The following is a 13421-nucleotide window of genomic DNA, read 5'->3' as shown; positions in this document are numbered from 1 at the left end:
ACAAGCGAGCAGGGTGGAGGGGCAGAGGGAGAGGGAGAGAGAGAATCTAGAATCCTAAGCAGTCTCCATGCTCAGAGGGAACTCAGTCTCATAACCCTGAGATCATGACCTGAGCCGAAAACAAGAGTCGGACACTTAGAACTGACTGAGCCACCCAGGTGCCCCATTGCCACCATTTTTTTTTTAAAGATTTTATTTCTTTATTTGAGAGACAGACACAGCAAGAGAGGGAACACAAGCAAGGGGAGTGGGAGAGGGAGAAGCAGGCTTCCTGCTGAGCAGGGAGCCTGATGCGGGGCTCGATCTTATGACCCTGGGACCATGACCTGAGCAGACGCTTAACTGACTGAGCCACCCAGGTGCCCCAATGCCAGCATATTTTAAGCCATTGGCTTGAGTCAGAGTTGCTAATGTCTCTTGACCAAAGCAAGTCCATGATCAAGCAGTTGTGTAGGAAGGACTGAACAAGGTCAATACAGGGAGGAGTGAAGAAACTGGGACTTATACAATCACAAAGGTAGACTGTGTACTGAACTAGATTTAGGGTTTTCTGGGTAGGGTGAGACAAGGTTAAGCCTACAAGGAAGTACAGAGTTTTGGTGAGAAAATTTGTTGCTCACATGAGCAACCATGGGCTGCAGCTGAGAGGAAAAGGAAATGAGATCAGGAGGTATTTACAGACTGGGAGAAAATAATGTTAAATGATCCTGAAACACATTGATGGGGGTCATTCCCACACCAACAAGCAATTCTCAGACACCAGTTGGATGTGCTACAATGGAACTCAATTCTGACACTACCTACCCATAGATGGCATCGGATCCCACAGGTGAAGTGCTCCATCCTTTGAGATTGATGGATCTGAGGTCCCAGCAATCTCTTCCTTGGGTTAATTTGCTAGAGTGGCTCACAGAACTCTGAGAAACATTTTACTTACTTTACTAAGTTAGTAAGTTAACGTTTAGATTACTGATTTATTATAAAAGGAGAGAACTCAGGAACAACCAGATGGAGGAGATGTATAGGCATGCTCTCTCCAAACACACCAGCCTCCCCACATCTCCACATGTTCACCAACCTAGAAGCTCTCTGAACCCTGTCACCTTGGGTTTTTATTTTTATTTTTTTTTTAAGATTCATTTATTTATTTTATTTTATTTTATTTTTTTTAAGATTTTATTTATTTATATGACAGAGAGAGACAGTGAGAACAGGAACACAAGTAGGGGGAGTGGGAGAGGGAGAAGCAGGCTTCCTCCCGCTGAGCAGGGAGCCCGATGTGGGACTCGATCCCAGGACCCTGGGATCATGACCTGAGCCGAAGGCAGACGCTTAACGACTGAGCCATCCAGGTGCCCAAGATTCATTTATTTATTTTAGAGAGAAAGTGAGCACGAACGAGCAGGGGGAGAGGCAGAGGGAGAGAGAAGCAGACTCCCCACTGAACATGGAGCTCGATTCCAGGGCCCTGAGATGATGACCCCAGCTGAAACCAAGAGTTGGAGACTTAATGGACTGAGTGACCCAGGTGCTCCCTTGCCATTTTGGATTTTTAAAGAGGATTCATTACATGGGCATGATCAACCACTGACCATTAGTGAATGAACTCAACCTCCAGCCCAACTCCCTATGGGGACAGAAAATTCCAACCCTATAATCACAGAGTTGGTTCTGGCAACCAGCCCCCATCCTTAGGTGCATCCAAAACTAGTAATATAACAAGAGATACCTTTACTGATCTCATCACTTAGGGTTTTTGGAGTTCTGTACCAGCAACCCAGACCAAGATGGAAATGTATATATTTCTTATTATAAATCACAGTATCACAGATGTATTAAAGAAAATGAAGGTCTCCATGAGAAAGAGGACAGCTGTGTGAGAGACACAGCGAGAGAGGGAACACAAGCAGGGGGAGTGGGAGAGGGAGAAGCAGGCTTCCCATAGAGCAGGGAGCCCGATGCGGGGCTCGATCCCAGGACCCTGGGATCATGACCTGAGCCGAAGGCAGACGCCTAATGACTGAGCCACCCAGGCGCCCAGGAAGAAACAGTCTTAAGCAGATTCTGGGCTGAGCTTGGAGCCCAACACGGGCCTCAACATGGGGCTCATCTTCCAACCCCAAGGGCATGACCTGAGCTGAAACCAAGAGTCTGAGGCTTAACTGTCTGCCCCACCCAGGCATCCCTTCCATTTCCTTATTTTAAAGCATTTAGGTTATTTCTCATCTTCTTCTTCTTCTTTTTTTTTTTTTTTTAAGATTTTATTTATTTATTTGAGAGAGAGAGGATGAGAGACAGAGAGCATGAGAGGGAGGAGGGTCAGAGGGAGAAGCAGACTCCCCGCCGAGCAGGGAGCCCGATGCGGGACTCGATCCCGGGACTCCAGGATCACGACCTGAGCCGAAGGCAGTCGCTTAACCAACTGAGCCACCCAGGCGCCCTATTTCTCATCTTCTAATTTTGTGATTAAGACTGAATAATATCTTTACACCTACAGCTTTTTCCCCAATTTTGATTTATTTCCTTATGATATATTTGCAGGACACTGATGGTTTTTGAATCACATGGACAAATTACTTTTCAAATCGCTTATTGTAAAATACCAACAGGGATGAATGAGAGAGCACTAGTTTCACTGCAATCTGGTTAAAATTTAGTAATACCATTTAAGCATTAAGATAATGTCATCAGTAAAAAGACATAAATTTGCATTTATTTTATCAGGATGATGAACAGAATGCATAATTTAAAAATTTAAGATAACAAAGCAAGATTTCCTCAAATTTTTCCATCTATGGAAGAAATTTCTAAACATCAGTTAAATAAATGATCGACTGTTCCCCAAGCTTCCCAAACCAAAACTCTACTTAAAATGCTATTCTTGGGGGCGCTGGGCTGCCTCAGTCTGTAGACCATGAAATTCCTGAGCTTAGGGTTGTAAATTCAAGCCCCACATTGGGTGTAACATAAATAAAATCTTAAAAAAATAATAATAAAATGTATTCTTTTTAGTAAGGAATTACGTGTCCAAAACAGGATGGAGGAAAAAAAAGGAATAAACAAGATAAATAAATACCAAACTACTTTTGCCCTAAGTGTATTTTCTGGTTCCAGATAATTGGAACACTGACTTGGATAGTCACTCTGGATGACAGGGACATAAATCCAATCCCAGGATCCATAGGAGGTGTGAAGTCTAACAGGAGATCCTCCCTTCAGCAAACTGTGACCTCACAGGGTTACACCATTAAGAGCTGAATATAGAGTAGGACACCTATAAGGAATTATCGCTGGATTTGAACCTCCTGGGTGGCCAAGGAAGCCTAAAGCCAAAAAAAGCTGGTTTAAATGCCTGCAGGACTCTGGCAGAAGGATATGCAAATCTTATCTGAAAGAGGGTATCTTCATCATAGGCCTCAAATTATTCCCACAAATACTAGTTTTCACTTTTTAAAAAAGATTGTATATACTTATTTGAGAGAGAGAGAGAGAACACGTGAGAGAGAGATCGATCACCAGCAGCGGGGAGGGGTTGAGGGAGAATCAGACTCCCCCGATGAGCAGGGAGCCTGATGCAGGGCTCCATCCCAGGACCCTGGGATCAAAACCTGAGCCAAAGGCAGATGCTTAACTGACTGAGCCACCCAGGTACCCCAAATATTAGTTTTCAAATGCAATGACCAGTACACAAAGATAAACTATAATCAGAGAGCCAACACAAAAATAGATAATAGAAACAGACTGACAGAGAATTCAAATACTGGAATTATCATACAGTGACTATAAGACAATTATGCTTACTGGTTTAAATCTATATTGAAGATGCCTTTAAAGAATAAGAAGCTACAAAGTGACACAAATTGAAGAAAAACTAAGTTAACCTTTTAGAAATAAGACAGTAATCAAAATCTAAAAATCACTAGATCAATTGAAGAGATTAGTCACAGATGAAAAGAAAATTAATGAAACAATTTGACACTTTACTAGGTTTGATGCAGTCTGACAATTTTCTGTTCCATTTTATTCTATCTGAATTTTAAAATTCTCAGATGGTTGAGACCCAATAACCTGATTTCACATGCCCTGTGCTGTCTTTCATTATCTGTTTTGATAATTGCACCATTTAATGTGTCAAGGAACACAATTTTTTTTTAAAAAAGCTTTTATTACAAAACAGAGGATTCAAATATGTACCTCTGACAAATCCCTTAGGTGCTGGTGTTGCTAGAAGAAACTAGATGCAACGGACTTCGTTACTGCCTCCTCTGTGGCTTTTTTACTCTTGGGCAGAAAGAGGAATCAGACTGGGAAGAAGACAAGTTTGGTTTTTATTCTGGAATAGGTAGCCTTGGGGTCTATAACATTTTCCACTGGGAAGGTTTTAAACTAAGTGAACTGCCACCCATAAAGTAAACTTAGTCAAGGTTACTATAAGTGTGGAATTAATAAAGAGTTCATTAGATTCAATATTATATTTAGAAGGACTCACCGATTTCCACTGGTCACTAGTTTTCACCAGTCTGCAGTAAGACAAAAAAAAAAAATATGGTCTAAAGAGGTTTTCATAAAGTTGATTTATCTACTTAAAAGGACTGACTTTTTAGAGGATATGTTCTTTATTTTTATTTTGGGGTCAAAATATAATCTAAAAATGAAGTGATACAGATAGTAAATGGCAGTTGTCTTTTGTTTTTTTATAGGTTGGTAAAATCTAAAAATAAGAAAATGACTGCTCTGTCACTCCTGCTCACAGTAAGAAAGGAACAGTTTTAATTCATAGTTACTAAGAAGTGAAGTAGTGCTAGGTCTTCTGGGAACAGGTCTGAGGGAAAGCCTATTTGTCTGGGGACTCAATCTCACTGAAAGAAGAAATGAGGCTGAGCGGTCTTGAAAATGCACAGGTATTTACTTGCTGCTAAGGGAAAAGGAATGAAGGGAAGAGAAAACTGTTCAGGGTAGGGAATTTTATTTTATTTATTTATTCTTAAGATTTTATTTGAGAGAGAGAAAGAGCACAAGCAGGGGTGGGGGCAGAGGGAGAAGCAGACTCTTCGCTGAGCAGGGAGCCCCTCGATCCCAGGACTCTGGGATCATGACCGTAGCAGAAGGCAGATGCTTAACCAACTAAGCCACCCAGGTACCCCTAGGGTAGGGAATTTTATTTTATTTTATTTTATTTTTTTAAAGATTTTATTTATTTATTTATTTGACAGAGAGATAACGAGAGAGGGAACACAAGCAGGGGGAGTGGGAGAGGGAGAAGCAGGCTTCCCGCCGAGCCGGGAGCCCGATGCGGGACTCGATCCCGGGACTCCAGGATCACGACCTGAGCCGAAGGCAGTCGCTTAACCAACTGAGCCACCCAGGCGATCCCAGGACCCTGGGACCATGACCTGAGCTGAAGGCAGACGCTTAACGACTGAGCCACCCAGGTGCCCCTTCCCTGATCCAGAATCTTATCAAGGATCATGGGTTGCATTCATTTGTCGTATCTATTTAGTTGTCTGTACTCCAGAACAGTTTCCTAGCCATTAATTTATTTTGTCTTCTTGTTACACTGCTATTTTTTTTTTTTTTTTAAGATTTTATTTATTTGACAGAGAGATACAGCGAGAGGAGGAACACAAGCAGGAGGAGCGGGAGAGGGAGAAGTAGGCTTCCCGCCGAGCACAGAGCCCGATGCGGGGCTCGATCCCAGGACCCTGGGATCACGACCTGAGCCGAAGGCAGACGCTTAACGCCTGAGCCACCCAGGCGCCCGGGTAGGGAATTTTAAACGGGTTGGGGGACCTGGTAAAGGCCAAGATGTAGTGATGATGAAAACAGATGAGGGCCAGATAAAAGAGTTTTTGTTGGCTTGGCTATCGACTTGATTTTTGGGTTAAATTGTGGTAGAAAAACAAACGAAAAACCAAACCATGGGACACCTGGGTGGCTCAGTCAGTTAACCGTGGGCCTTCAACTCAGGTCATGATCTCAGGGTCCTGGGATCAAGCTCCTGCTCAGCAGCAGTCTGTTTGCTCGCCTTGCTTTCTCTCTCTCTCTCAAATAAATAAATAAAATCTTTAAAAAAAAAACAAACCCCAAGCCATAAAATTTACCATCTTTACCATTCTTTTATTTTTTTATTTTTTTTAAAGATTTTATTTATTTATTTGACAGAGAGAGACACAGCGAGAGAGGGAACACAAGCAGGGGGAGTGGGAGAGGGAGAAGCAGGCTTCCCGCAGAGCAGGGAGCCCGATGTGGGGCTCGATCCCAGGACCCTGGGATCATGACCTGAGCCGAAGGCAGTCGCTTAACCAACTGAGCCACCCAGACGCCCCCCATCTTTACCACTCTTAAGTGCACAGTTCAGTAGTGTTAAATATATTCGTATTGTTATGAAATAAGGACTTTATGCTATATAAGCACCTTAGATTAATGGGATTACTGAAAGATTTCAGGATAGGACTGGAGATTTAGGGAGACTGTCTTGGATGGTGGGAGTAGTAGGAGGTAGGGGATGGACGTTAGGACTGAAAGGGATTACAGGATTAAAGGTTTGTGGGGCCTGGTTTCTGGCTGGGTCGCAGGGTTTTTGCGAGAGGGGAAGTTAGAGACCAGAACTCAACGTACCTCTAGCTGAATACCAGGCCTGTATGGACCAGCTTTCCCGGGACTGCACCACCTGAAGCTTATGAGCCACATCTAACCAGGATGTTTTTTGTTAAACCCCTATAATTAAAAAGATTTTTTTTTTTTTTTTGCATCAGTTGCAAAAAATGAAGTTTGGTGATTTCCAGCTTTTCTTGAAAAATTAAAAAATCTGGGACAGTGGAATCAGTCCCCCAAGGAAACAATCATTAACTTCATATCAATGTATAATAAACTATAGAAAAGTACACAAGGGGGTAACTTGATGTTCACAAGTGAACATTCCCCACCAACCAGCAGTCCTATCAACATGCGGAACATTAGTAGTATCTCCAAAGTTATTTAATACTACTTATTTAAATCCTACTAATTTATTTAATCCTACTGACAACTTTATGAGGCAGATTATATCACTATCTCCTTTCTAAATACGAGGAAACGGAAGCATAGGTAAGTCACCAGGCTAAATACTGAAACTAGCATTTGAAACTGGATCTGCTGTCTGATTCCGACTCCCAGTCTCCAGAAAAGACAGTAAACCGGTAAGTCCGCTTTTCACTACGCGCAGAGGCCGCCTCCTGCCACGGAAACTTACTTCCGGGCCTCAGAGCCACGGAAACCAACTGCAACCACGGGCTCGCACGCCAGGCCGCCCTCGCCAGCGCCCGCCCCTCCCGAGCACCGCGTCCTGGAGAGCCGCCTGCGGCGTGCTGCGCAGTCTCCACACACGGGAGGGCGCTGTCGCAGCTACAATCGGAGTTCCTCTTTCTGTTGTCGCGATATTCTTGAGGCCGGAAAAACGCAAGCTCGAAGGTCGCGTAGATGGCCCGCCTCGCCCAGGACGCCTAAGTTCTCGCGTGAGTTTAACTTCCGCCCTTTTGGCTCCCTGAGCAGCGCCATGGCGGTCGGCAAAAACAAGCGCCTTACGAAAGGCGGCAAAAAGGGAGCCAAGAAGAAAGTGTAAGTGGATTCTGTCCTGGCCCCCAGCTTTTTGGGGTCATGCTGGGCTCGGCGGGTGGGTTCTGGATGGCGGTGTGGGCCGGATGGTGAGGATGTCCGTTGGATTGCGAGGGCCGTGCAGGGTTGGTAAACCCAGAACGGCGGCCTGGCGGGTATGGGTGCTGCGTCGCCACGGGCCGGCTTCTTGCCTTTGGCCTTCTGGCCTTGTTCGCCCCCCGTTTTGAGCTAAATTGCCGACGCTATTCGTAGATGGGGTGTTCCGTATGTGGGCTTCCCGGCCTTGTAAATTCCACGGGTAATAGAGGGTACTGCTCCCGAGAGCTGGAGTTGAGGAAGTCACTCTTGTTCAGCCGGGACCCCGCACCCCTTCCTCTCTTGGCCCAGGTGGGACCTTCGGCGTTCTCATGAGCTCGTGTGAATCCCTGAAGAGCCGGGGTTACCAGTACGTGTCTTCACGTACCAGTAAAGTTCAAGAGACGTGCATGTTGTTTGGAGGCAATGCTGCTTGTGTAGCCGAAGAGCCGATGGGGTGGGGAGTGTGTACGTTTGTGGTAAACTTTCAAAGTGTCCGGTTTGTGTATAGTGAAGCAGACATCGTGGGGAAGAGCTAGGTTTGCAATATGCGCCCCTCACCTCACCGAGAGGAGTAGGTTCTTACACCCCAGTTGCTTACATGCCAGTTAGTCATTTAAAACCATTAGAGTGAGGAAAGTTTTAAAAATTCAGTGAGAATTACGTGATTTGCGATAAAACTTAAAATGTTTTTAAAATACAGGGTTGATCCATTTTCTAAGAAAGATTGGTATGATGTGAAAGCACCAGCTATGTTCAATATAAGAAATATTGGAAAAACATTAGTCACAAGAACTCAAGGAACCAGTGAGTATTTTATTCTTGTTTTGCATTTTTTTAAATTAAGGTCTACTGGTGGGAGAATTAAGGAAATAGCTCTTGGTTGCAGCTTTGGCCACGGTGGTGCTTGTTTCGTACACCACTTGTAGAAGAAAGGTGGTGCTTTGAGAATTACTAAGAAAATGTGCCTAGGTACTTTTGAGCTTCTAGTGAGAATTGTCAGTAAGTCATTGGTGTCCACGTGGATTTGGTTCACAAAAGCTAGGATCTTTATATACAATTAAGTTTCTAAGTTCAACTTTATGCATGAATGTTCTGTGTTGGCTTGACTTTATGTGGTTCCTAATGTTAATAAGACAATTTCTTGTTTTATAGAAATCGCATCTGATGGCCTCAAGGGTCGTGTTTTTGAAGTGAGCCTTGCTGATTTGCAGAACGATGAAGTTGCGTTTAGAAAATTCAAGCTGATTACTGAGGATGTTCAGGGCAAAAACTGCCTGACTAATTTCCATGGCATGGATCTTACCCGTGACAAAATGTGCTCCATGGTCAAAAAATGGCAGGTGAGAACAAAAGTTCCTTCGTGTGCATGGTGCTTTGGCGTGCATAGCCAAGGATGCCCTGTTATGAGGAGGAGGAGCATATGTAGATTTCATTTCAAATCCTTGATGTTTTCTAGCTTTTATTGAGTGCTGACCCTGGGATTGGCACTCTTGAACTTGAGTCAAGCAGTGAGCAAGCCATCCTCTTACTTAAGTGGAGTTCAAGATGTATTTATTTACTTGTATTAAAAGTGGGTTATCAGAGTTGCTAAGAGTGGCAGAGCCTCTGGTGTGAGGTTGGAATCCTTGCTCCATTTCCCAGTTGTGACATAAAGCTTGTTAAGCTTTGATTCCTTTATCTAAAATGGTAGGTAGGTAGGAGTATCACTTCTTGGAGTTACGAAGATAAAAGAGCCATTAAACATGCTTGAGCACAGCACTTGACACAAAGCATTTAGAAAGCATTGTTATTACAGGAAATAATTACATTGGTCAGGTGTGTCTGGCTAACCTTTCAGTTTGGGGATGTTTTGTATACGGGAATGAATGATGACAAAATGTTTCGGTCCCAAATGATACATTCTGATTATACCGTTACATTTATTTCTGACATTCCCAGAAGATTTTATGGTTGAATTTCTGGAAATAGAATTCTAAGGTCCTTTTGCTCTAAGTGTATTACTCGTTTATAAACTAAAGTACACAATTTACAAAATGCAACGGAGGTATTTCAGTTTTTGTTGCTACCTAAGGTAATTTTCGTTTTTTAACTTGAGGCAAAAATATCAGTAGTGAGTGGATTTTTTATTACATTTTAGCTGTGAAATTGAATATTTAATCGTCATCAGGCTTTAGTTTGGATCATGAAGAACATTTAAAAAATAGGCATTTAGTGTTGTAGCAGTATATTCAGACACATTTTGTAAAAAGGAGTAAGTGTAGACTGGAGTCTCTTAGAACTGGTTTTCTTATGCAGCGGTGTACAGTTGGTTCGTGGGAAGGGTAGGCTGTTAAAGGCTGCACGTAAAAGATTTGGGGGGCTGGGTGCTGTTGAGATGGGGATAGAGGTGTTACCTAGGGAAGAGAGTTGAGAGGATTTGGTATTTATTAGTTATGAAGGATAGTAAGATTTGGAGTAACTGGGTAAGTTCACTTCAAGGAAGTTAATTCTTTAGGCTTGTAGTTTCTGTTATTTTATATTGTATGATGAGTACTTGATTTTTCTAGTGTTTTTATATTAGAATTTGAGGGCTATAAGTTGATAACATTAAAACCTGGTGCATCTGACAATATCTTTTTTCACTAGACCATGATTGAAGCTCATGTTGATGTCAAGACTACCGATGGTTATTTGCTTCGTCTATTTTGTGTTGGTTTTACTAAAAAACGCAATAATCAGATTCGGAAGACCTCTTATGCTCAGCACCAACAGGTCCGTCAAATTCGGAAAAAGATGATGGAAATCATGACCCGAGAGGTGCAAACAAATGACTTGAAAGAAGTGGTCAATAAATTGTAAGTGTTTTTTTCCTCATACCACATAACCCTGAATCTCTGATTCTCCCTCAGATGAAGGAAAGTATATGAAACAAGGTGGAGTCAGACCTGTATTTAAATCCTGTCTGTGGGGTGCTTGGGTGGCTCAGTCGTTGAGCGTCTGCCTTCGGCTCGGGTCATGGTCCTGGAGTCCTGGGATCAAGACCCCCATCAGGCTCCCTGCTCCACAGGAAGTCTGCTTCTCCCTCTCCCACTCCCCTTGCTTGTGTTTCCTCTCTCGCTGTCTCTCTCTCTGTCCAAAAAAATAATAATAAAAAATCCTGTCTGTGAAATTGTCGGGCTATGTTCCTTAAAATGAAAACATGTTAAGTGCTCAGTAAATGTGATTTGGTTTCTTTATCCTTATTTGAATGAAGCAATCTCATGGTGGATAGTGAGACTTGAAGTATAGGAAATGCTTTTGTCTTAATTAGAAAATATACTGACTAGGCAAAACTTGTTTCCATAGTCAATAATGTATGGGAATAGATGATGACAAGATGTTTCAGTCCCAGATAATGTCCACTGATAACACTGTTAACATTTTTCTGACGTTCCCATGCAGTTGCCTAAGAGGGTGGAATAGAAAAGGCAGAAAGGTCAAATGCTAACTTTCCTACTAACTGGCTGTATAATTCGGATCATTTAACCTCCACCTGTAAAGGGGTAATAATAGACTGTCTTACATGATGAGGATTTGAGTGGATTAAATGAAGTGGGTATTAATATGTATAAATTTATCCTTTTCTATCTACTGGTTTGCAGGATTCCAGACAGCATCGGAAAAGATATAGAAAAGGCCTGTCAGTCTATTTATCCACTCCATGATGTGTTCGTTAGAAAAGTAAAAATGCTGAAGAAGCCCAAGTTTGAATGTAAGTGAAAAATCATAGGATTCCTGAGAGAAAAATGTGTGGCCAGATACATTGGTGTCTTGGTTTTTTGAGTCCAAATGATGGCTTTTTTTTTCTGTCATGCCCATATAGAATTGAAGACCATTGTTGTAAGATAATGGGGTGCTATAACATTTTCTTTCTTTCTTTTAGTGGGAAAGCTCATGGAGCTTCATGGTGAAGGTAGTAGTTCTGGAAAAGCTACTGGGGATGAGACCGGTGCTAAAGTTGAACGAGCTGATGGATATGAGCCACCAGTCCAAGAATCTGTTTAAAAGTCAGACATTTAATGGTGACAAATAAAAAATCGTATTTGTGATGTTTAATTTCTGATGATTCTTTTTAAATAATGTGGGCTTGGTGAATCAGATATTCTGAACTGATGGTGATGTGAACTTTTCCAGACTGTTGTATGGATTTTATCCATTGCTCTGTGTTACTAAATAGCTGCAAAAGGGTAGTGATCCATTTTAAGCTGTAGTGATCTGGAAGTATAGAGGGTTAAATAAAGGAAATTTTTTTTTTTTTTTTTTTTAAGGTTTTATTTATTTGACAGAGAGAGAGAATACAGGCAGGGGGAGCAGCAGAGGGAGAAGCAGGCTATCAGCTGAGCAAAGAGCCCAATGTGACCTGAGCCAAAGGAAGATAGATAACTGATTGAGCCACCCAGGTATCCCTTAAATGGTTCTTGAACCATTTGGAAGGCTTGTTGAAATATGGCAGGGCTCTGCCCCCAGAGTTTCTGATTCAGTAGTTGTAGGGTGAGACCTGAAAACTTGCTTTTTTTGGAAACTTGCGTTTTAACAGTTTCCAGGTGATGGTGATGGCCAGGGACCAGACTTGAAAAACCACTGTGCTAGATTGATAGAATAATGGGAAGAGCCCGTTGACTTAAGAGTTTTGGGTTTTTTCCCTCTAGCAGCAAAATGCCACACTGCACCAGTACTGTGAAGTTGAACTTGGCTAGAGAAATTGGTTCTTGATCACCTGTCAGTAAGTGGGTATTTGATGCTGCCCACTAGCCAGTATTTCCTCTAGTCATTCACCCATTCTGTTCTGTAGTCCTTCTCACTTCCAACTTTCTCATTTTTGATCAGCTGATGACCTTAAAACCATGAAAAATTTAACGTAGATGAGAGAAGAGAACTTAAATTCCCACATATATTAGCATTTTTGCCCTCCTTGCCTAATCAAGCTCATGGCTCTAGAAGTTTTCACCTTTATTGATACTCAACCAGTCCCTACCATGAGCATACAAACAAATATACCCTTCCAGGTAACACCCTACTCTCAAACCCCTTATATAGCAAAACTCAAAAAAGGTATTTTTTCTTGGACAATGAGCAGTTCTTTGATGTTTGAGTAATCCATTTTCTTTGTACCTAATTTTACTTTTAAATTAAGCTGTTGCTGTGAAGGTTGCCAATAACTTTGTTGCTTGCTAAGTCTAAATGGTCTATTTATGACCTATATTTTATATGCCTCTAGTGACATTTGACAGTTTTCTTTTTTTTTTAAGATTTTATTCATTTGAGACACAGAGCATGAGCAGGGGGAGAGGGAGAAACAGGCTCCCCGCTGAGCCAGGAGCCCGATGGCGGGGCTCGATCCCAGACACTGGGATCATGACCTGAGCCGAAAGCAGACGCTTAACCATCTGAGCCACCCAGGCGCCCCGACAGTTGATTTTCTTCTGGAATCTTAAAGATTTCCTCCCATGTCAGTAGCCACTCTTTACTAGTTCATCTCAGACTTTAGAGTTGGAGAGGCTTAGGGCTTAGTCCTTGGACATTTATCAATACTCTCCCTAGATACTCTTATTTAATATATTAAGCTGACATGCAGATTTTTTATTTCTAGCCTGTACCTTTGAACTATAGGTTTGTCTGTCCTCTTTACTTGGATATAAAATAGGCATTTCACATTTGACAGGTCTAAAATGGTATTCTGGATCCTAACAGTTTAACCCACCCTTATGTTTTAGGCCAAAATCTTCTGGTCA

At 42.3% G+C, this 13421-nt stretch overlaps 2 protein-coding genes and 2 non-coding genes across 4 annotated transcripts in view; 3 read left to right on the top strand and 1 right to left on the bottom strand.

The window, feature by feature from the left end:
- The window catches only part of LRBA (LPS responsive beige-like anchor protein), an 834672-nt gene extending 827361 nt beyond the window's left edge, over positions 1-7311 (bottom strand). Inside the window, exons 1-3 of the mRNA XM_035022918.1 lie at positions 7232-7311; positions 6619-6717; positions 4490-4520 (exon numbers count right to left, since the gene is read on the bottom strand). The gene's annotated coding sequence lies outside the window, so the exon portion shown is untranslated. The remainder of the gene's footprint in view (positions 1-4489; positions 4521-6618; positions 6718-7231) is intronic.
- A 54-nt stretch (positions 7312-7365) lies between these two features.
- On the top strand, positions 7366-11745 carry RPS3A (ribosomal protein S3A). Its single transcript, XM_035022933.1, has 6 exons — positions 7366-7596; positions 8372-8475; positions 8824-9011; positions 10297-10505; positions 11292-11401; positions 11573-11745. The coding sequence occupies exons 1-6, from the start codon at positions 7535-7537 to the stop codon at positions 11692-11694; spliced, it is 795 nt and encodes a 264-aa protein (XP_034878824.1). The 5' UTR covers positions 7366-7534; the 3' UTR covers positions 11695-11745.
- Positions 9532-9604, top strand: LOC118022574. The gene has a single exon (XR_004682507.1). It is a non-coding gene; the product is annotated as a small nucleolar RNA SNORD73 (small nucleolar RNA).
- Positions 11011-11082, top strand: LOC118022575. Its single transcript, XR_004682508.1, has one exon. It is a non-coding gene; the product is annotated as a small nucleolar RNA SNORD73 (small nucleolar RNA).
- Positions 11746-13421: the final 1676 nt, after the last annotated feature.

Source organism: Mirounga leonina, unplaced genomic scaffold (genome assembly GCF_011800145.1).
Source record: "Mirounga leonina isolate KUSES-001 unplaced genomic scaffold, KU_Mleo_1.0 Mir_176, whole genome shotgun sequence".
Taxonomy (NCBI): domain Eukaryota; kingdom Metazoa; phylum Chordata; class Mammalia; order Carnivora; family Phocidae; genus Mirounga; species Mirounga leonina.
The sequence above is the reverse complement of the archived record's forward strand: the minus strand, read 5'-3'. Positions and strand labels throughout refer to the sequence as shown.